General features: G+C 43.6%; 1 protein-coding gene across 1 annotated transcript in view; it reads right to left on the bottom strand.

The window, feature by feature from the left end:
* Positions 1-20,881, bottom strand: part of PHACTR1 (phosphatase and actin regulator 1) — a gene marked incomplete at its 5' end in the record, with an annotated part of 247,351 nt that overhangs the window by 23,996 nt on the left and 202,474 nt on the right. The window contains 3 exons of the mRNA XM_081324401.1: positions 4,245-4,569; positions 11,346-11,552; positions 13,621-13,788. Coding sequence (XP_081180527.1) covers positions 4,245-4,569; positions 11,346-11,552; positions 13,621-13,788 — 700 coding nt within the window. The remainder of the gene's footprint in view (positions 1-4,244; positions 4,570-11,345; positions 11,553-13,620; positions 13,789-20,881) is intronic.

Here is a 20,881-nt window from a genome sequence, read left to right as displayed (position 1 = left end):
ATTAATTTTTCCTTTTTGATCAGCAAGACTGTAAATGCCAGTGCTGTCCAAGACATTTGTAAGTTATGCTATATGGCATAACTGACTTCTTAAAATAAACTTTTTTGAAAATCTACATTAATCTCCTCTGAGACAAGTATGTTTGCCAAAACAAAACAAAAGAAATTTAAAATGCATCAAGGCATGTTGGTTTTGCAGATGCTTGGTCTGCATGCATTATGAAAAGAGCAACTGTTTTTTCAGACAAAAAATACACCATGAGCTGCTTTATCTCTCAAGGATGAAGTTAACAGATACCATTCCAACATTGATGGCAACTGAATAATTGGCCTATCATTTTGATACCCTGCTTTGGGTTTATGAGAAATAGACATGTGCCACTTTTGTACCACTTCCCAATCATTCAGCATCAGTCTGAATTCCCAATTTATGTATTATTAACAAAGCAACATTCCTCAGAATTAAAGGAGAACGTTGGATTTAACCTAACCTTGAACAAAGAGCATTGTTTATGCTAAAGAAAAATAAGGCAAAATATAATCCCTACCAAATTAACCCAAACCAAATAGAAACTTTATCTGAAAGGTTAAATCTTAAATCTGAAAGGATTTGTAGGTGTTATACCTACAAGCAGGTATAAGCAGGTCCCGTTCTTGGAGGCTAAGGAGAAGAGTGGAGGGGTATCGAGTCAAGGGCCTGAAAGATCTCTGGCAACTTGCTGTGATTAACTTGCCACAGCCAAGTCACCATAGTCAGCTCGCCATGGCCAACTCATCATGGGACAAGAGCTACGGTAATTTCTAAGAAATGGTGGAATAGAATCATTAAAGAAAGAATGCAAAAGGAGGGACAAAATGAAATGTGAATGACAAAAATTAAACTGATTTTTAAACTGATTTAAAATAATTAAATGGAATCATTGAATTGTCCCCTGACGAGTTATCCTGCAGTGAGTTTGCTACAGTGAGTTGTCCTGCAGCAAGTTGGCCATGGTGAGTTGGCCGTAGTGAAATGGCCAAGTCAGTTGTCCCATTCTGGGGCCTGAAAAATGACATCTTCCAACTACAGAGCAAGTTCATCAATGGGGACTTCAAATGTTGTCCTGGAATTGTTTAGTCCTGCAAAGGTAAAGCACTGAATTACTTTGTAATATAAAGAGAATTTTTATCTTTAGCTTGATACTTAATATTGGCTAGGGAATTCTGGGCGTTGAAGTCCAGATGTCTTAAAGTGGCCAAAGTTCACAAACAGTGCCTTATGGTCTCTCATCCAAGCAGTTCCAAATCTGACCTGTTTGTCTATTGGCCCTCAACCAGGTTTGTCTACCTGCTACAACTAAGCTCAGTACTGATTTAATGGTCAAATAAAAGATTGAGCTCTTACAGGAGGCCGTCATCTCTCTCCCTTCTGCTACCATGAAGGTTTTGGGTAAACTATTTTTATCCATCCAAGACTGCAATTCCTTTAAAAGCCCCATCAAATTCAGTGGGAATTACTTCTTGGTATCCAGAGACTGACTGGCAGTCCCAGTTTCTTATCAGCAAAGCAAGGGAAAAATAATAATCCCGCAACAGGGTTGTTATAAAGATTACTGAAATTATGCATAGAAGAACTATTCTACAACACAGCACACGTTTTCAAAGTAATTATCTTTATGCAAACAAGTAGATACATAATATCTGAATCTGACTGACAGAATTATCTTTGAACCCGCACTCTTCTTCTTTTCCTTTACAATTGTAGGGTTAGGATCAGATTAGGGGCAAAGTAAATTGCGCATGAATACAATAACGCTTTTTTGTTATGTAAATAACAGGATGAAGCTTGAACAGCCTCCAGTTTCTCCTGAAATTCAAATAGAGTTTTTGATGTAGATCATCTTGTATGGGGAAGAGGGAGGGAGAGTGTATTAAATTTTCTCATTTCATTGTGCACAATTGCAAGGATAAGTACCGGTAGGTTTCTCTTTGATTCCTGGAACTCAGAGAGTATGGGAGAGCGCTGCCTGTTCTTTGGCATATTTTGTTCATGGAGACCATTAATTACTGTAATTCTGTATTCTCTGCTGTTGTCCTTTCAGAGAGTTGCCATCTGACTGAATCTTGTCTAATTAATGTCTTTTGTAAGGCAAGGGTCCACAAGTGCAATGAAATACAATTCTAATCTCACAAACAATTTATGATTATTAAGAAGAGCCGGGCTAGTCAGAAAACCCTGACGTGAAGTTTTAAATAACCTCATTAAACCCACACCTGCAAATCTGATGTTTCCCAAGATTCATACATCTGGAAAAGAATTAACTGCCAAATCAGCCCCACAGGCGTTTCCTTTTGGAGTGTTTGCTCTCCACTACAACATTCAGTGTTGCTAAAGAATGCCATCTCAGAAGAAGAAGAAAAATCCCCAAACACTATTCATTTTTTTTTGCCATTGTAGTTCCTAATTTGTGCTACCAGACAACTCATGGTCTGTAAGATTGCAAGCATAATTCTCTCCACTGGGAAGATGGCTGCAGATAAATTATTGAGATGAATATAATAGATATGGAAGAGAGGGTAAGATGTTCAAAATGTATCTGCTTTTTAAATTCCTTCTGATACATAAAATGGGCTGATAACCACAATTGCACAAAGAAAGAAGTTGGGAACAGCTGGTCTATATTCAGAGTGTTTACTAAGACTGCAGTTGGCAACAGGAAATAATCAGAGCAGATCCATTATATAGGGATTATATATAGGGATGATTTGTTATTATATAAATGATATATCATAGAGGTGACATATATAACTGATATATAATAGGGATACAACCAATATATGATAGGGATGATTAGTTATACCATTATATAGGGATTATATAATTGTACAGTATAAGGATGCTTAATAAAGCACCTGGCAGCAACTATTGTCTTTGCATGACAAGTCAGGAATTTGAACTGACTCTTGTCACTGCACCGTGCAACCCTCTATCTAATAATTATTTGCTTTTTATATATAAAAAGGCAAACCTTATATTACAAATTGCCTGATCCTGCCTAATCTGAATAATGATAATAATTATTATGATATTCCACCCACAAACACATAACGATTGGTTTACAAAATAAAGGCAATAAGGGTAATTGCAGTAATTTTCTTCATCTCCTTAATCAGTTCTGACCCATCAGAATAGATAGCAACACAGTTTTCAAAAACATGAAACCAACAAATGAAATGGGAAACAGAAACAGTGTCTGTAAAGGTACAGTATTAATATCAAACAATTTTCAAAGAGGTGTTAGAGAAATTGCTCTCCAAATTACTCTAACCTCTAAAAAAAAATTACTACTATTTCAAAGATAATGGAAATCTGCCTAATTGGTACATAGTCTACGATGTTCAATGCTTTTACTCTAACATAACAAACACAAGCCCTTGGTGAATATTTACCTAGGAAAAAGAAATGATGGGGGGAACTGTATTATCATCACTGAGACAAGTAATGTAGCAGAGTATAATCTCAAAATTTTGATGTATAAATTAAATGTACTTCTAGCTATTGCCTAGGCTCAAAGAGCTCTGTTTCTATAGTTCCTGATGGATCTCATTTCTTGGCATCTACCTCTAATGGGAGATGATGCTGTCTATCAACTCAGACCACTGAACTATCTACCCAACATTGTCAGTACTGATTGAGAGATTCAAGGCTCTATCTGGATTCCGATGCTCAGACTGCTGCATCTTTCCATTATGGATAGCAATAGCACTTAAACTTATATACCGCTTCATATTGCTTTACAGCCCCTCTCTAAGCGGTTTACAGATTCGGCACATTGCCCCCAACAATATGGGCCCTCCTTTTACCCACCTCGGAAGGATGGAAGGCTGAGCCAATCTTGAGAATCGAACTGCTGGCATTTGACAGAATTAGCCTGCAATATTGCATTCTTACCACTGCACCACCAGGGCTGTTTGCTCCCAGTGTGAAGAATTATCTGCACTAAAGGCAACATCACCAGAAAGAAGGCATGGCCAAAATTGTGAATTTTGAAAAAACAACAATACCAGCCCTTCTGTGAGTAAACAATTTGGGCTCATAAGAAGAGCCTTGCTGGACTTAATCAGAAACCTATCTAGTTTTCTATGGTGACAAACCAGACTCTGAAAAACCAGCCTGCTCACAAGAGAATAGGGTTTGTTAGTCAAGTTGTTTCTTTTACCCAGCTTTTCTTCTCACTCTGCACAGAGTTGGGATGCTCAAATTACCTTTCTAACCGCTGCATGGTCATGGACAGTGTTTTATTCAACTCCTCGATCATGCGACATCCCGAAGGGTGCATGGGTAAGGTGCTGGATCCAGAAGGCATATGTGGGCTGTGGCTGCTGTACTGATGCTGGTGCGCTGCTAACTGTGATGGTAGGACTGTGTGATGATGCGAAGTCAATGGTTGCTGGGAATTCTTCTGTGTGGAATAGGAGGCAAGGGAGAGATCGGGTCCCCCTAGAGGCATGCAAATCATGACTTTCTTTGGAGGTAGCGGAGGTGATAGTTTGACTGGCATACAAGGCAGCTTCATCGAAGCACCGGGATCTTAAAAAAACAAAAAGAAAAACAAAAAGTTTGAGTATACAGGTAGTCCTCGACTTACAACCACAACTGAGCCCAAAATTTCTGTTGCTCAATGTGATGTTTGTTAAGTGAATTTTTTCCCCATTTTATGACCTTTCTTGCCAGACTTGTTAAGTGAATCCCTGCAGTGGTTAAGTTAGTAACATGGTTGTTAAGTGAATCTGGCTTCCCCATTGACTTTGCTTGTCAGAAAGACACAAAAGGGGATCACTGCAACCATCATAAATATGAATCGGTTGCCAAGCATCTGAATTTTCATTATTATGGGAGCCTGGGGATGCTGCAATGGTCATAAGTGTGAAAATGGTCATAAGTCACCTTTTTCAGTGCCACTGTAACCTTGAATAGCCACTAAATGAACTGTTGTAAGTCGAGGACTACCTATACTGCAATCAAATGTGCATACAGTTTTGAAAGACTTGGTTGAAGCACCTAGAAATTCTCCAAAATTTGCCACTGAATTGAAATTTGTAACAGGCAGAAAGCAAAAATATTTAAATGCACAAGGGCTACTCATATTTAGACACTTTATTAGACATCAGTTCTATTTCTATTTACATTTTTTTTATGCTGGCTCATTTGTTTTACCATGCCCCTATCCATTGGTGGAGTGAAGCCTCAGCTATGCAACTGAAGCACTCAGCGGACCAGTCCTCCAGAAGTTGCATATCTTTGATCTATGGGGCTGCAATATTCTCAAGCACAATGGATCTCCATTGTTGCAAAGATCATCAGTGTAAGCATCATACCTAAATTTCACCACTGGTATCAGTACAGTACCAGGAGCCTCCACAATTACTGTATACTATAAATTTCAAAATTTTACAACCAAAGCCCAATCTTCCCTGCATAAAAGTATTTATGAATGGAAGACTGCGCTTGTAAGTCATCAAGCTCTAAAGTGACAGGAGATGCAGCCCATATTTTTAAAGTCCAAATCAATCTGTAAGCAAGCCAACATTGTCTTGTTAAGATTTCTGCAAACTATGTTTGAAGAGCCAGTGTGATACGTTGCAATGTTGGATCCAAATCTTCATGCAACCTTTAACTGTATTGGTGGCTGAATGCACATAGTATTCTTATCTGTTGTTTTTTTAATATCATAAAATATTTATCAAGAATTTTTGTATGTATTGGCACAGTAACCCAAATGTGAGCCAGTTTTGTTGGAAAAACAAAATAGATACTTAGGATTGGAGAGAGAAGGAAAGCAGAGAAAATTATTCAAGGTTTACGTGGTCTATATAGAACATCCACGGTTTAGCCCTTGCAATGGCCGCAATAGATGACCACATTTGAAAGTTTTTTTATTATTATGTGAAATCCATGCAATTTGCTGAGAAGTTATCTAGAAACATGACTTCATGTTAGAAGATTGAATTCATGGTATTTGAGCAATCTACATGGTCTTGAAACCTCTAAAACCTATGGATCTATAAAGAGCATCTGAAGAGACGCAAAGATAAAGAGACGCAGACCAATTTTTTTATCTTTAGTTTTAATACACTGTATTTATTTATTTAGTGTATGGCTATACTTTTTACTGTTCAAACAAGAAACAATAATCTGAATTTGAATGAATGGCGTTTTCTTTGTTTCTGTTGGCTCTGACAGTTTATTTTTTTACTGAATGATGGCCCAATTGCTGAAACAAATCTTTGTATTTGTTAACATAAAGGTGTTGCTACAACATGCTAAATGAACACTGCCATACAACCAAGGTAAAGAGAGATATTTATGAAGATATGTGTGGCCTAATCTTTCAGGTTAATCTGCTCTGCTCTGCTCTGCTGCCTTGGAGAAGGCTGTCTCATCAAAAGCGTTAAAGGAATTGAAACATGGACTGGTTTCTGTATGCAGAAAGGAAAATACAATTTCAGTCTTTGCCTCAAGCATAAAAATGCCTTGGGCTGTCTCTGTGTAAGAAAATATAGTTATGTACCAACTCATAAATTTCAGCATCTTTCAGTGCAAAAGTACACAATCACAGCTCCAGGGCAGTGTGCCGTCTTCAAAAATCCCTCCACATTATTTTTAACCGAAATGCATTAATGTGGCAGGAAGGGAAAGATAAATACATGATTAACCACAGCTGGTTTTAAACTAAATTTAAAATAAAGCAAAGTATCTGAATTCTTCAGAAACCATGACAACAATGGGAAGAGAAACCAGATGTTAAATTAAAGAGAAATTATTTTTCTATATTAAATATTCGCTTTCCAAAAGACAAAACCAACAACAATTTCTTCAAGCCCGTCCTTAATTAAATCATACATTAGTTTCTACAAAGCAAGAGCAAACTGTCCATCACAACTTGCTATTGGTTATGTTTTGTCTAAACAAAAGCACATACACACCTCAAGGTGGAAATTTATTGAGAATTGAGATGGGGTTTCATTTTCATTGTGTATGTTTCATTGTATGCACCTCTTCAAAATGCAATCCAAGTCCAACATTTTCATTTTGGAAAGAAGGATGTGCCAGAATTGACTGCTCATTTCCAGACTCTCTGCTGGGCAACATAATCCATAATTCCAGCATGAGCACCATCTTTTAAATGTGTTGGATTTTTTGATCCATACAACTTGATCATAAGCATATTTATTGGCAAAGAAGAGTTTTGATTTTGTCCCCTAAATTAACCTATATATTCAAATTTAGCCATATATAAAATTAAACTAATGGCCCATTTCCACCACAGAACATCCAGAGGTAGAAAGAGCCAAAAACAGGCAGAAAGTTAAAAAGGGAATATTTAACCTTTAAGCAATTTCTTAACTATTATTTTTCCTGCAGGGAAATAAGTCCCTTATATTGTACTTATGGACATAAAGAGGTGTGAAGCTGCTTGAATGTAAATGGGCAAGGAACATGTAGTGTATGCTGCTAAGCATACACAGGAAATACCAGCACAGCAGGGGGCTGGACAGCTCCAGGCTATAACTGCTTAGGTGGGAAAGCCTGAATAGAGTGAGTCATTGACAGCCCCAGGCATGGTCAGCTCTGGCGGGAAGCCAGGGTTTAAACCTATTGGCCACCTGCACTGGCGGGAAGCCCAGGTTCAAATCTATTGGTCACCATTCACCTGGGCAGGTATAAGAAACGCCAGATAAACCCCTTTGTCCCCAGCTTCATCCCTGATCCAAATAAAGAAGTACTACCCAGCTCAAGTGTCCGTCTCTCTGTGCGACCACGCGACTTTGCAGAACAAGAGAGAAAACACTATTTTTTTCAAAAGTATCACCTCTTAGTGAAAGAAACTGGACATTTTTCTTAATTTCACAATGGAGAACTTAACCGTTATTTAACTGGAAACGATGACCAAGCCAAGTCTAAAAAATGCTAGAGAATTCCTGGAAGCCTGGCACTCAGACAAACTGGCCATCAACAGCACATAGACATAAACAACATCTGCATACTATTCAAAAGAAACAATCAAAAAGCCAAAAAGGAAACTAAAAGACCAAAACAGCTCCTCCCCAGCAATCAACACCCAGATGAGGAGAGATTAACACCAAGATTAACATTAGATCATTAATCAAGAAGCAAACAATACCCCAATCAAGGAATTGCCAAACAAGCTAACAGTAAACAACAGCGCAATCAAGAAACCGCTAAGACCACTCCCACCAACACTGACTGAGCAAGCCACTTGAATATAAAATGAAAGCAAACTCCACCCCCTACTAGCACTGATGATGTTACCTAGTTTGGTAATAAAACCTCTGCAAGGAAACCACCAAGCTCAGAGAGCACCAAGGACACCACAACACTGGGCATAATATTACATAAAACTACATTCAATAACATGCTCTCTGATTTGCATATTGTACTAGAATTACATAAATCTTCATTCATTTCATGCTATCAAGGACGCCCTATTAATAAAACTAAATCTGAAGAAAGCTATATTAGGGCTGTGATTATCTGGAAAGAAAAAAAAATCCAGCTTCCCCCCCCCTTGCTACCATCTAAATATTGTCTACATTTCTACAGTCCCCATATGGTAGGCTTAATTAATAATATATACATTTCTGCTACTGATTTTGAAGCGGTCATCCCTGAACGAAGTTCTTTCAAAGGGAGGCTTTGTCCTGAATCTCTTGAATTACAGTTCATCCAGAAATTCAGTTCTGTTCATTTGAATTTCAGCAAAGACAATAACTGCATGTTGCACTAGAGTTGGTAATTAATTCAGCACTATTGTGAAGTTTTGATGTTACCACCTATCAAGTTTTTTTTAAAGAGATTGCTGTGCTTATTTTGAATACATTCAAGTTCTAATTAAATTATCCCTACCGGTAAATTCTGCATTATGCTCTCTTTAATCTCATGGTTCAGAACTTAAAAGGCCCCCTAACTGAGCAAAGGGGAATAAACCATGTGTCTGATGGCAAGTTGGGTATGAGTGGGAAGACGAGGAATTGGAAGCTTCAGACTGATCTCTGGATGATTTCTAATTTATCAGATCAGGCAAAGTAAGGACAATTCTTAGTTCTCCTAATAATGCTATTTTAGAATCAGCATTTCACGTTCTTGCCATCAGCAGCAGTGAGCAGTAATGATCAAGCCTGTAGTTCCTCATGTCTTTACATTACAGCTAAATAGTAAAAAACCTTGACCCTTCTTCCAAAATCCCAAATTGAAAACCTCCAGTATCTCATGCACATTACTGCATTTCACAAACAAAAGAGTTGGTTAGAAAAAAGACTTCCCCTTTCCAACGCAGGGCGAATGGCATAAACTATGATTTTACCCCTCAAACCTGCTATATTTATTCCCCAAACCACAGAAGCCGTTTGGTGGCAAATTATGATTTATCTCCACTTCTGTTGACTTGAAATACTAAGAACAACGGAAAATCACTACCATCCTGAACTATGGAGAGTAACAAAAGAAAAACCCCAGCTCTTAAAACTCAACGCTTCCATAGATCCTGCTAATCTTATGCTGAAAAGAAAAGCAAAAAACATTTGTCAGTTTTATTTCTAATTTATTTTGTCTCTAATACCAAAAAGTTATATAGCCATAAAGCTAGCATATCAAGTAAGTAAAGCTTGCAGGACTTGAAACTCCAGAATCACGAAATAAGCCCCAAAGTCCTTCTTATTGAACGAACCCATGCAAAAATGAACTCTGCAGCATTCATACTCACACACACACACACACACACACACACACATATATATAAATCACATTGAAATAGTAGCTGGAACAAAATCATCACAGCGATTCCATAGTATTAAGGGAGCAGAGAAGTTTGGTGTTGATTTCTAACTGGCCTAGAAACCTCAAGGGGACAAAATGGAAAAGGTGACATGGAAATCTTCACTTGAAGCCAGGTTTAAAAAATTTGCAAGCCCCCAACTGAAGCCAGATTTTAAAGAATCTAAAACCCATTTAATCAGGTCACATTATCTTACTCAAAGAGCTCTGGAGTCTGAACATTCTTCCAGTACATCTGGGGCAGAAGACCTGTTCTGTGTGCAAATGGCCAACCAACTGTGGAAAGTCAGCCCCCCTCAGAGAAAGAAATATTTTGGGGACTATTAAAAAGGCAGGATGTTATATTTCCCCAAAGGATCTTAAAGGCAGAGAAACAGGCCCAGTTTTTCTTAATAGCCCCCAATAGAAACTCAGGAAACCACCTTTTAGAAATGCAGATTTGATAATCCCGTTCAGTCCCATTCGTGAGCAAATAACACCAGGCAGAAGCCCATTCAAGACAGGATATTTTGAAATCCTGTGCAACAAAACTGATAGCTAACCATAGCAGAGTGATAGAATTAGAACCTCACCCAAAAAATCCAACACAGGACATAGTCATCAGCCATAGCCCCAGGGAAGAAGGATATGACCTTTGGGACATAATAGGATTAACCCACCACCATCAGACTACCAAAAGGGCATACTCAGACTCAGGTCAAAATACATGACACAGGAAATACAAAGCCTCAAACAGGAACAGCTCCAAACACAAAAGCCCAACATGTGGTCAGCTGCGCCTCATGGCTTGTGGTTCTGCTCTTCAATAAACTACAACCTTCTTTCTAAAGCAGTCTCCATTTTGTTTATTCCCGGCTTGGACTGGACCTTGATGAAGATTTTTCTTTCCACACAACCAAGTAATCAGAAAGCAAAGAAACTACAGAAATATGTGCAGAAGGGCAACAGTGTGAAATAAACTTCTATAACAAGTTGGAAACGGAGTAGAGGAATGGTGGAAGAGATAAAAGAGATAACAAATAAAGGCAAGCAACGAGTTACCCTATTGACACATAAATAGAAAGGAATGAAATCTAAAGAACTATTATTAATATTAGTGTTTTTTTAAAAAAAAGAGCAATCAGTGTAGCTGAAACCCCACGCATGAGTGAGATTTAAGCTCTTTTATTATTTATTTCCCATGAACTATAACGGGAACTACAGCTCCTGAAGACAAACGCATGAATTTCTGGAAAAAGCTGGAGGAAACATAGAGACATTAAATTGACATCTGATTGAAATAGACTCCAGCTAACAATTTAATGCTAGAAAAAAAATCTTCTATGGTCTAATAGCCTCATGTTCTCATCTGTTTCCAAATTGGTAACACAGGTATTCTAACAAGAGATGGAAAACAGCATAAAGGCCTTACATGACCATGTCATGAAGAAAATAACTTTTGTCCAGAGACGTGAGGAAAAGTGCGTTTTTCAGGGGAGGGCAACACAAACCAAACAGGAATATTTACTTACCAGCTAAATGGTTGGCAATCTTGGTAATGGGCTTAGGAGGCAGGGCAGGGGGTTGTTTGAGGAGGGAGAGCTGCTTCACTGGGGTGTCCTCATGATCTCCAGAGAAAGCAGCAGATTTTTTAGGGGGGAGTAGCAAGACTGGTTTAGATGTAGGCTCTTGAGGGAGGTGGATTCCAGATTCACTGGACGTGGGACTCTCTTCAGACACTGGAGGACACAACCACAGCACAGACGCAACAGGGTTACAAGCAAAGCAGTAGCAGGAAGACAAAGGCAGCAGAGCAATGCAGATTTTAAAATGTAATTAGCCATAATTTACTCAGACGTACAAAGAAAAGAAGGAGGAAGAAAATGAGAAAAAAAGGAGAGAGAAAAATTCTGGTCCTTTCACTACCACCAGTATGTCCCTCACTAGTAACAATCTAGGGACAAATTCAATGCCTTTTTTGCGCGCAGCTTGCTCTACTGAAGTCAACTGACTACATAGTACCACATTGGTATTACCTTTAGAATCCTAACAGTGCCTTCAACATTCTTTTTCTAGAGTCCATGGGTTATTTAGGATGTAAAAACTCGTTAGAGATGTATTTGACAAGTGTTTTTACGCTGAGGTCTTTCCCACTGACCAGACTTGCAAAGTATCCTGTATGTTACAAAGGAATTTGAGACATATTGTTAGGTATGTTAGGTATGTCCTCAAAGGCTGTAGACTATCCTAGAATATTTCCCTCATGGCTGCATATCTCACAGAAAGTCAAGAAGATGTGCAAAAGTTTCAAAAAAGGATTCTTGTTACAATTGTTCTTCAGTGAGTCTGCCTGCCTGCCTGCCTGCCGCATCCCTCCCCCCTCCCTCCGTCTATTTATCCTCTCTCTCTCTCATCTCTACTTATTACCCTCATCATTATTCTGTCCTGTTAAATAATCTTCAGATACATAATTTTATCTTAAAAATCTAAAAGTATTTCTGTTTGGATATTCGTGATGGGAGCTTTCATTTCTCTTTTCCAACTCAGGATCGTATTAATACCCTGAAAAACGTATTGCTTTTTGGCTTAGCTGAACAACGTAAGCTGTACAAATTGTTGCCAAGGACCAGCATGTCAAATTATTATAAACATTGGTTTGAGAAAAATAAATCCCACTGAATTTGAAAACAACCTAATTTGCCCTTTGTTTCATAAACACATCAAATTCCCTTTTCACTACATGGAACTTTGTCATCTCCATATATTGAGAGAGAGAGGGAGGGAGGGAGGGAGGGAGGGAGGGAGAGAGAGAGGAGAGAGAGAGAGAGAGAGAGAGAGAGAGAGAGAGAGAGAGAGAGAGAGAGAGAGAGAGAGAGAGAGAATATCTCATTGATGACAAAAGCTAGATTTTGAGCTTGTTTATGAATATGCCAACTTTTTTTTGCAGTAATTCTTCCATCGTGAAATGTCAATGGAAAGACAACATTAAAGTACTAGATTACAAACATGGCTTACTGGGTCTGATTTACATTCCATATATATCTGTTGTCTATGGAAAGTCTGCCAGCCAAATTTAAAAACCATAATCCTTTCTTGCTCTTCTATGCCGCGCTTCTTGCAAATATCTCCATATTATTCAGCCATCATACTAAGAAACACTGATGACTTTGTATATACTTCATTCCTTTTACAGCTTTCTAATGGAGTGATCAAGACTACAACTAACCACAGTAGATTCTACAAATTAGACACTGGAAAAATAAATGGGTGTATTATTTTAGTTTTCTCCTTAATTGATATAAATACATGCAACCATTAAAACAGAAGTAATAATGTTGTTTTGCCCAGATAATTCGGTAAAGAATAATGTCACCTACTGTACAAACACACCCACTTACATTGGCAAACCTATTGAATTTTAATTCTTCATATTTGTTCACTGAATAAGAGACTGACTGTTAACATTCATACAGATAAGATATAATCTAGAATTTCATCAGGCTGGATATGTTACTGCTAAAGTACCTAAGGAAATCGCTACGTTATTTATTCTGGAGAGCCAGTTTGGTGTAGTGGTTAATGGTACTTGGCTAGAAACCAGGAGGTTTTAGTCCTGCCTTAGGCATAAAGCCAGATGAGTGATTTTGGGCCAGTCACTCTCTCGCAGCCCAAGAAAAAAGACAATGGCAAGCCACTCCTGGAAACAGTTGCTGATAAAACTGCTTGCCCATGTAATCACCAGCAGTCACGGTTGACTCAAAGGTTTCTTTCTATATGATGTGACTCATTATGGAATTGAAAATCTACCTGTTCCATCCATGACCTCTGGATTTGGGAGTATTTCATAACTACAGGAATCCCCAGATACTGAACACGGCTCCAATTCAGATAGGGCTGGCAGTGACATTTGGCTGGAACTTAACGTCTGTCCATTCTCCAGTGATCCTTCTTCATTCTGTATTGGAAGCTCTCCATCTAGAAGAAAGCACAATAGTATGGGTTAAAGGATATAACTGCAATCGAAAAATCAGTGCTCTTTAATAAAGAGGTTGATTGGGAAAAATGGGCTCTTTCCCCCTCCCCCGTGCCTCAGATTTCATAGATTTTTTTTTAAAAAAAATATAGAATAGAATCAACCCAGCTACCCAAGGATATCTTGTCTAATACAAATATATCTTTGCTTAAGGTATATTTGTAAAAAGGGTAACCGATTGTTGGGACATTATAATCTAACGAAAGAAAGGCATTGGAACAGGATTGTTCAATGTCTACTTGGCATTCTTAGAGCAGGGCAGCTAGGACTAATTTCCCTACACCAGACATGTCAAACACAAGGCCCGGGGGCCGGATTCGGCCTGCAAAGTGGTTTCATGCAGCCCGCGAAGCCATCCTGGAAACAGTGAGGGAACGGCCCCCACTGCCTTGGCCCTGGCCCAGAGACCCTCCTTCTGCCAGAGACCCTCAGATCTGTCCCACTCCTGCCCAGGCCCCCATAGGCACCCTTGATGTGAACGATGTAGAGCTGGCCATGCCCACCCAGTAGGCCATACACACTCTAGCCATGCCCACCCAGTAGGCCACGCCCACCCTGGCCATACCCACTCGGCCCCTTGAGGGCAACCGCAATGCTGATGCGGCCCTCAATGAAATTGAGTTTGACACCCCTGCCCTACACTCTCAACCCCCCCCGCCCTCCAAATAGCAAGCCAAGCCTTTGTTTCAGGTTTTAAATGCAAATACCTGTTCCATTTGAACTCTTCCATACAATAATATACAGACTGGAATACTGTATATGATTTGCCAGTTTTGGCACATCTCCTGCACAGGTTCCTGATTGTTGCATCGGGACAGAATGTATGAGACACCCCTATTTCATTTCATTTACATTGAAAGTCTCTATTTGCTCATAAATTAATATCTACAAAGCCTTTGGGGAAATCTGTTCTGAACCAGCCCTCTTCTGGCCTTGTAAAGGCAAACCCCTATTTAAGAAGAAGAGACTGGAGAGCTTCCAAGGCTAAAAGGCATCTGCCAAGATTTAATTACGCAGTTAACAAAAACACAAGAGCTTGTCTTCTCAAGCGGAAAAGTTGCTTTCAGCAACCAGCCCCTCCCCAAACACTCCTTTTATAGAGAGCTCAGGGCGTGGTCTCCCTGTGCCTCCTCCCGAGGAGTCTCACAGCCTTTCTTTGTTTGTTCCTGCTCGACTGCCTCCTGCGTCGGGCGTCCTTGAACAGGGCCAGCTGTGGGTCATCTTCCTCCGCACTCTCGGGCTCACGCAGCTGAGAAGAGGTCCCCGGCTGAGGACTCTGCAAAGCCTCCAAATCATCATCAGCCGGTTCGTTTCCCTCCTCCCCCACATCTGAGTCATCCGATACATCGGAGCCGGCTGTCGGACCCACAGGCTGGCCCTGAGTCACAACACTATCCCGCACCGCAGGGCCCTTCCCCCGGGTCTGCCGATCCGGATGCGGTCGGGATGGGAACTGTTCGTGAAAAGCAGTCACCAACGCAGGGGCATGAACGGCGGTCGCGTCTTCCCATGTGAAGTCCTCCGGCCCGTACCCTTTCCACTCGATCAGGTACTGGAAGCGACCTTTCAGCCAGCGGGAATCCCTGATGCTGGCGACCTCGTACTCGGGGGTGCTGTCGCCATCACGAGGTCCTGATGGGGGAGGTTCCGCTTGGCGAAGTGGACAAGCCGGTTGTTCGGGGACCAACAAGGACCGATGGAAGACGGGGTGCACGCGCAGGGAACGTGGCAGAGTTAAACGATAGGCGACCGGGTTGATGACGGCCTCGACTGGGAACGGTCCAAGGTAACGGTGGTCCAGCTTCCTCGCCGGCCGAGTGGATGGTAGGTTCCTGGTGGACAGCCAGACCCGATCCCCCACCGATAATGGAGGCGTATCCCTTCTCGACCGATCGGCGAACCTCTTGTAGTCGGCCTTGGCCTTCTCCAGCTGCCGTCGCACCAACCGATGGATCGCCTGTAACTCCACCATGAATTCGTTCGCTGCCGGCTCCGGTGAGTCCACGGGAGAAAGGGGGAAAAACCGGGGGTGATAACCCACGTTGGCCAAGAACGGTGTCATCTGCGTGGAGGTGTGCTGCGAGTTGTTAAAGGCAAACTCGGCTATGGCCAAATAGTCCACCCAATTGTCCTGCTGCAGGTTAACGTAGCAGCGCAGATACTGCTCTAAGATGCCGATGACCTTCTCGGTACCCCCGTCGGTCTGAGGATGATGCGCGGACGAGAGGCAAACCTTAATGTCCAACGCCCGCATCAACTCCTGCCAGAAGCGGGCTGTAAACTGGGCCCCCCTATCGGAGACGACTCTATCGGGAAGGCCGTGCAGCCGGAACACCTGTTGGATGAACATACGACTAGTGGCGCGAGCTGACGGTAAGCCGCGACAGGGGATGAAGTGCGCCATCTTGGTCAACATGTCCACCACCACAAACACTGTCGTGAAGCCGGAGGATGGGGGTAGATCCGTCAGAAAGTCCATGGACACAGCCCCCCAGGGTCTCTTGGGCGTTGGCAAAGGTTGCAGTAAACCAGGCGGGGCCCCTGTCGCTGACTTGGCCTGCCTGCATGGGACGCAGGAGGTGACATAAGACTGGACATCGTGTCGGACTCGGGGCCACCAGAATGTACGGGAGACCAGGTTCAGAGTCTTGAACAGGCCAAAATGCCCCGCAGCCGGGTTATCATGACATTGGCTGAGGACGAGTCCCCTGAGTGGCCCTCCTGGAACATAGAGCCGGTCACGATAATACAGGAGTCCATCCGTGACCGACCAAGGCGAATCTGGCCCCACCTCTTCCTTCCGCTGAGCCACCCACGCCTCCTGCTGCTGCGCCTCCCGGATCCGAGCCCGTATATCCACCGGCTCCCGCACCGCAGCAAAAGACTCGACGGGGATCACTGTCCTGGGCGGAAGCTTGTCTTCCACTCGGGTGTACTCGGGCTTCCTGGACAGAGCATCCGCTCTCTGGTTGTGCCCGCTTGGTATGTACCGCACCCGGAAGTCAAACCTCGCAAAGAAGAGGGACCACCGGATCTGGCGTTGGTTCAAATTCCGAGCGGTCTGCAGGCTTTCCAGATTCTTGTGGTCCGTCCGGACCTCGATTTGATGCCGCGCCCCCTCCAGATGATGCCTCCAAGCCTCGAACGCCGCCTTGATGGCCAGCAGCTCCTTCTCCCAGATGGTATAGTTGCGCTCCGAGGGATTCAATTTCCGAGAGTGATACGCGCAAGGGAAAAGGGTACCGCTGGGCGTCGCTGCCTGGAGTAACACGGCCCCAATGGCAATGTCGGAGGCGTCCGCCTCCACGACAAACGGCCGTTGCGGGTCAGGATGCTTCAAGATGGGCTCCTTCATGAAGGCGTCCTTCAAAGCTTGGAACGCCTGTTGTTCGGGGGCGTTCCACTGGAACCGAGTCTTCTTCTGCAGGAGCCGGGTGAGGGGGGCTGTCAAGGCAGCAAAGCCAGGGATGAATGTCCGATAGTAGTTGGCAAATCCAAGAAGTCGCTGAACATCCTTCACGCGACGCGGGGGTTGCCAACTCTGCAACGACTCAACTTTACTCGGTTCCATGGCGATGCCCTCAGGAGAAATGCGGTGGCCCAAGAAATCAATGGTCACCTGGTAGAACTGGCACTTCTCCAACTTGGCAAACAGCCGATGTTTCCGGAGGCGCTGCAGGACCTGACGGAGATGCTGATGATGCGCTTCACGCGACGGGGAGTAAATCAGGATGTCGTCCAGGTAAATCACAACAAACTGGTCCAACAGATCCCGAAAGATGTCATTCATAAAATGCTGAAACACAGCGGGGGCGTTGGTCAGGCCAAACGGCATCACCGTGTACTCGAAATGTCCATAGCGAGTACCAAACGCCGTCTTCCACTCATCACCCGGCCGAACCCTGACGAGGTTGTAAGCTCCACGCAGGTCCAGTTTCGTGAAGATCTTAGCCTCCCGGAGTCGGTCCAAGAGCTCGGGGATGAGGGGCAGCGGGTAGCGGTTACGCACCGTGATAGCGTTGAGTTTCCGGTAGTCACAGCAAAGCCGTAACTCGCCCGACTTCTTTTTGACGAAGAGCACGGGCGCAGACACTGGCGAGGACGAGGGCCGGATGAAACCACGAGCCAAGTTCTTTGTCAGGAAGTCCCGCAATGCAGCCAACTCGGGCTCCGACATGGAGTACAAACGCCCCACTGGGAGAGGCGCATCAGGGACTAGGTCAATGGAGCAGTCGTAGGGCCTGTGCGGGGGTAATTGGTCCGCCTCTGACTCGCTGAACACGTCAGCAAAGTCGGACAGTTCGGGAGGCAAGGAAACCCCTGGGGAACCCTCCACCTGGCCGGCACAGATATGGCGGGTGTGGTCCACGCACTGCAAACTTGGGAAGGTGACCAAGTTCTGAGACCAATAGATCTGTGGATCATGCGCCCGGAGCCACGCCAGTCCCAAGACCACGGGGAAGTGCAGTTCCGAAGTGACGTAGAACTGAATGGCCTCCACATGGGTACTGATGGCCATACACACGGGTTGCGTGGCGGCCGTAATAGGCCCGGACAGGAGCACTCGACCATCGATGGTCTCCACAAGCATGGGCGGATCCACTGGACACTGGGGAACAGCCCATTTGGCCACAAAGGCCGAATCCATAAAGTTAGTGGTAGCCCCAGAGTCAATTAAGGCATGGACCGGAATCCCCTCTGGCTTGCCAGGAAGGATCAGACGTGCCTCCAAAATCAAATGCCGTGAAGGTTCACAGGCACCGTCGGAACGGCATCGCTCGGCGTGGTCGTTGTGGGTCGCCCGATCTTTCACACCGTCTAGATCGGGCTCGGGCCGTTTCCCGACAGCAAAGCAGGGGACTTTCTCAGGGCCGGCTTGGTCACTGATGCCCGCTGACGCTTCTTTGGACAAGAAGCAGCCAAATGTCCAGGGTCCCCACAGTAAAAACACAACCCCTCCGATCGTCGTCTGTCCATTTCCGTCACCGATAGACGGGACCTGGCGGCACCCAGCTCCATTGGCTCCTCCCTCTGGACTGGGGGCTCACGCACAACAGGGGCGGCAGGGGTCTGTGGGGTGGCACGGCGACTCTTTCGCTGCTGCAACCGGGCATCGATCCGCAGACAAAGATGGATCAGCCCATTCAGATCTGAGGGAATGTCCACGCGGGCCAGCTCATCCAACATCTCCTCTGACAAGCCATCCTGAAAGGCATCCACGAGCGCAGCCTCATTCCAGGCGGAATCCTGGCTAAGCAGCCGGAAATCGCTGATATAGGCCTGTAGAGGGCGCTGACCCTGCCTCAAAACTTTCAGGCGTCGGGTGGCAGTCTGCGCCTTAATCGGGTCCTCGTACATGAGGCGCATATGGTCACAAAACCCCCCAAAGTTATCCAACAAAGGGCTAGGCTGTGCCAACAGAGGCGTGCCCCAACGAGCTGCATCTCCCGACAGAAGGCTCAACACGAATCCCACCTTATCTCGGTCAGTGGGGAAATCAACTGCTCTCACGCTGATAAAAAGCTGGCATTGTCCCAGGAAGGCAGGAAACAGTTCTGGATTACCAGCAAATTTATCCGGCATAGCTATCTGACATTTCCTCCTGGGTGGGGGTGCAGCATGTACCTGAGCTTGCAGTTGAGCCACCTGAGCTGCCAGCAAAGTAAGTTGCTGAGTGAGCTGGGCATTCTCGGCAAGAAGCTGCTCCATCGTAGTAATAAGGGGTGGGTGCTGAAAGCAAACTGTTCTGAACCAGCCCTCTTCTGGCCTTGTAAAGGCAAACCCCTATTTAAGAAGAAGAGACTGGAGAGCTTCCAAGGCTAAAAGGCATCTGCCAAGATTTAATTACGCAGTTAACAAAAACACAAGAGCTTGTCTTCTCAAGCGGAAAAGTTGCTTTCAGCAACCAGCCCCTCCCCAAACACTCCTTTTATAGAGAGCTCAGGGCGTGGTCTCCCTGTGCCTCCTCCCGAGGAGTCTCACAGCCTTTCTTTGTTTGTTCCTGCTCGACTGCCTCCTGCGTCGGGCGTCCTTGAACAGGGCCAGCTGTGGGTCATCTTCCTCCGCACTCTCGGGCTCACGCAGCTGAGAAGAGGTCCCCGGCTGAGGACTCTGCAAAGCCTCCAAATCATCATCAGCCGGTTCGTTTCCCTCCTCCCCCACATCTGAGTCATCCGATACATCGGAGCCGGCTGTCGGACCCACAGGCTGGCCCTGAGTCACAACAAAATCTTGGAATTGATATCAAAATTAAAGGTAAAGGTAAAGGTTCTCCCGCACATGTGTGCTAGTCGTTTCCGACTCTAGGGGCCGATGCTCATCTCCGTTTCAAAGCCGAAGAGCCAGCGCTTGTCCGAGGACATCTCCGTGGTCATGTGGCCGGCATGACTAGACGCCAAAGGCGCATGGAATGCTGTTACCTTCCCACCGTAGTGGACCCTATTTTTCTACTTGCATTTTTACATGCTTTCGAACTGCTAGGTTGGCAGAAGCTGGGACGAGTAACAGGCGCTCACTCTGTTACGCGGCACTTGGAATTCGACCCGCCAAACTGCCGATCTTTTGATCAACAGGCTCAGCGTCCTAACCCACTGAGCCACCGCGTTCCTTGATATCAAAATTACATAAACACAAATAGAAAATACTGCTTAATTAATTAAAATTAATTTTACTGGGATTTAAATAAAAATAATAATATATTATAATAATTAATTATTAATGATTGTAATCGATAAGTTACAAGAAACAATGTGCAGCTAATTAGGGAATTGTCTAAAACCAATCTACACTAATCTATACAAGCTAGAAATTGCCTAGTAGTCATTATTCAAAAATCCAGATATATAAACAGCAGCAGTTTGGTTTCTCAAAAGTTTTAATACTTCATTAGAATTTGGGGATGATTATTTTATGATCAACATGAATATCTTTGCTTTTGAATTATCTAGGAAATTTCTTTCTCTCTATTCGTGTGTCTCTGTATGTTTGTGATTATGTGTAATGTGTGTATGCTATCCAGGGAATAAAAGTCTCCAC

Source organism: Vipera berus, assembly GCF_964194415.1.
Source record: "Vipera berus genome assembly, chromosome: 3".
Taxonomy (NCBI): Eukaryota; Metazoa; Chordata; class Lepidosauria; order Squamata; family Viperidae; genus Vipera; species Vipera berus.
Note: the sequence above shows the minus strand (reverse complement) of the source record. Positions and strands in the feature narration are given on the sequence as shown.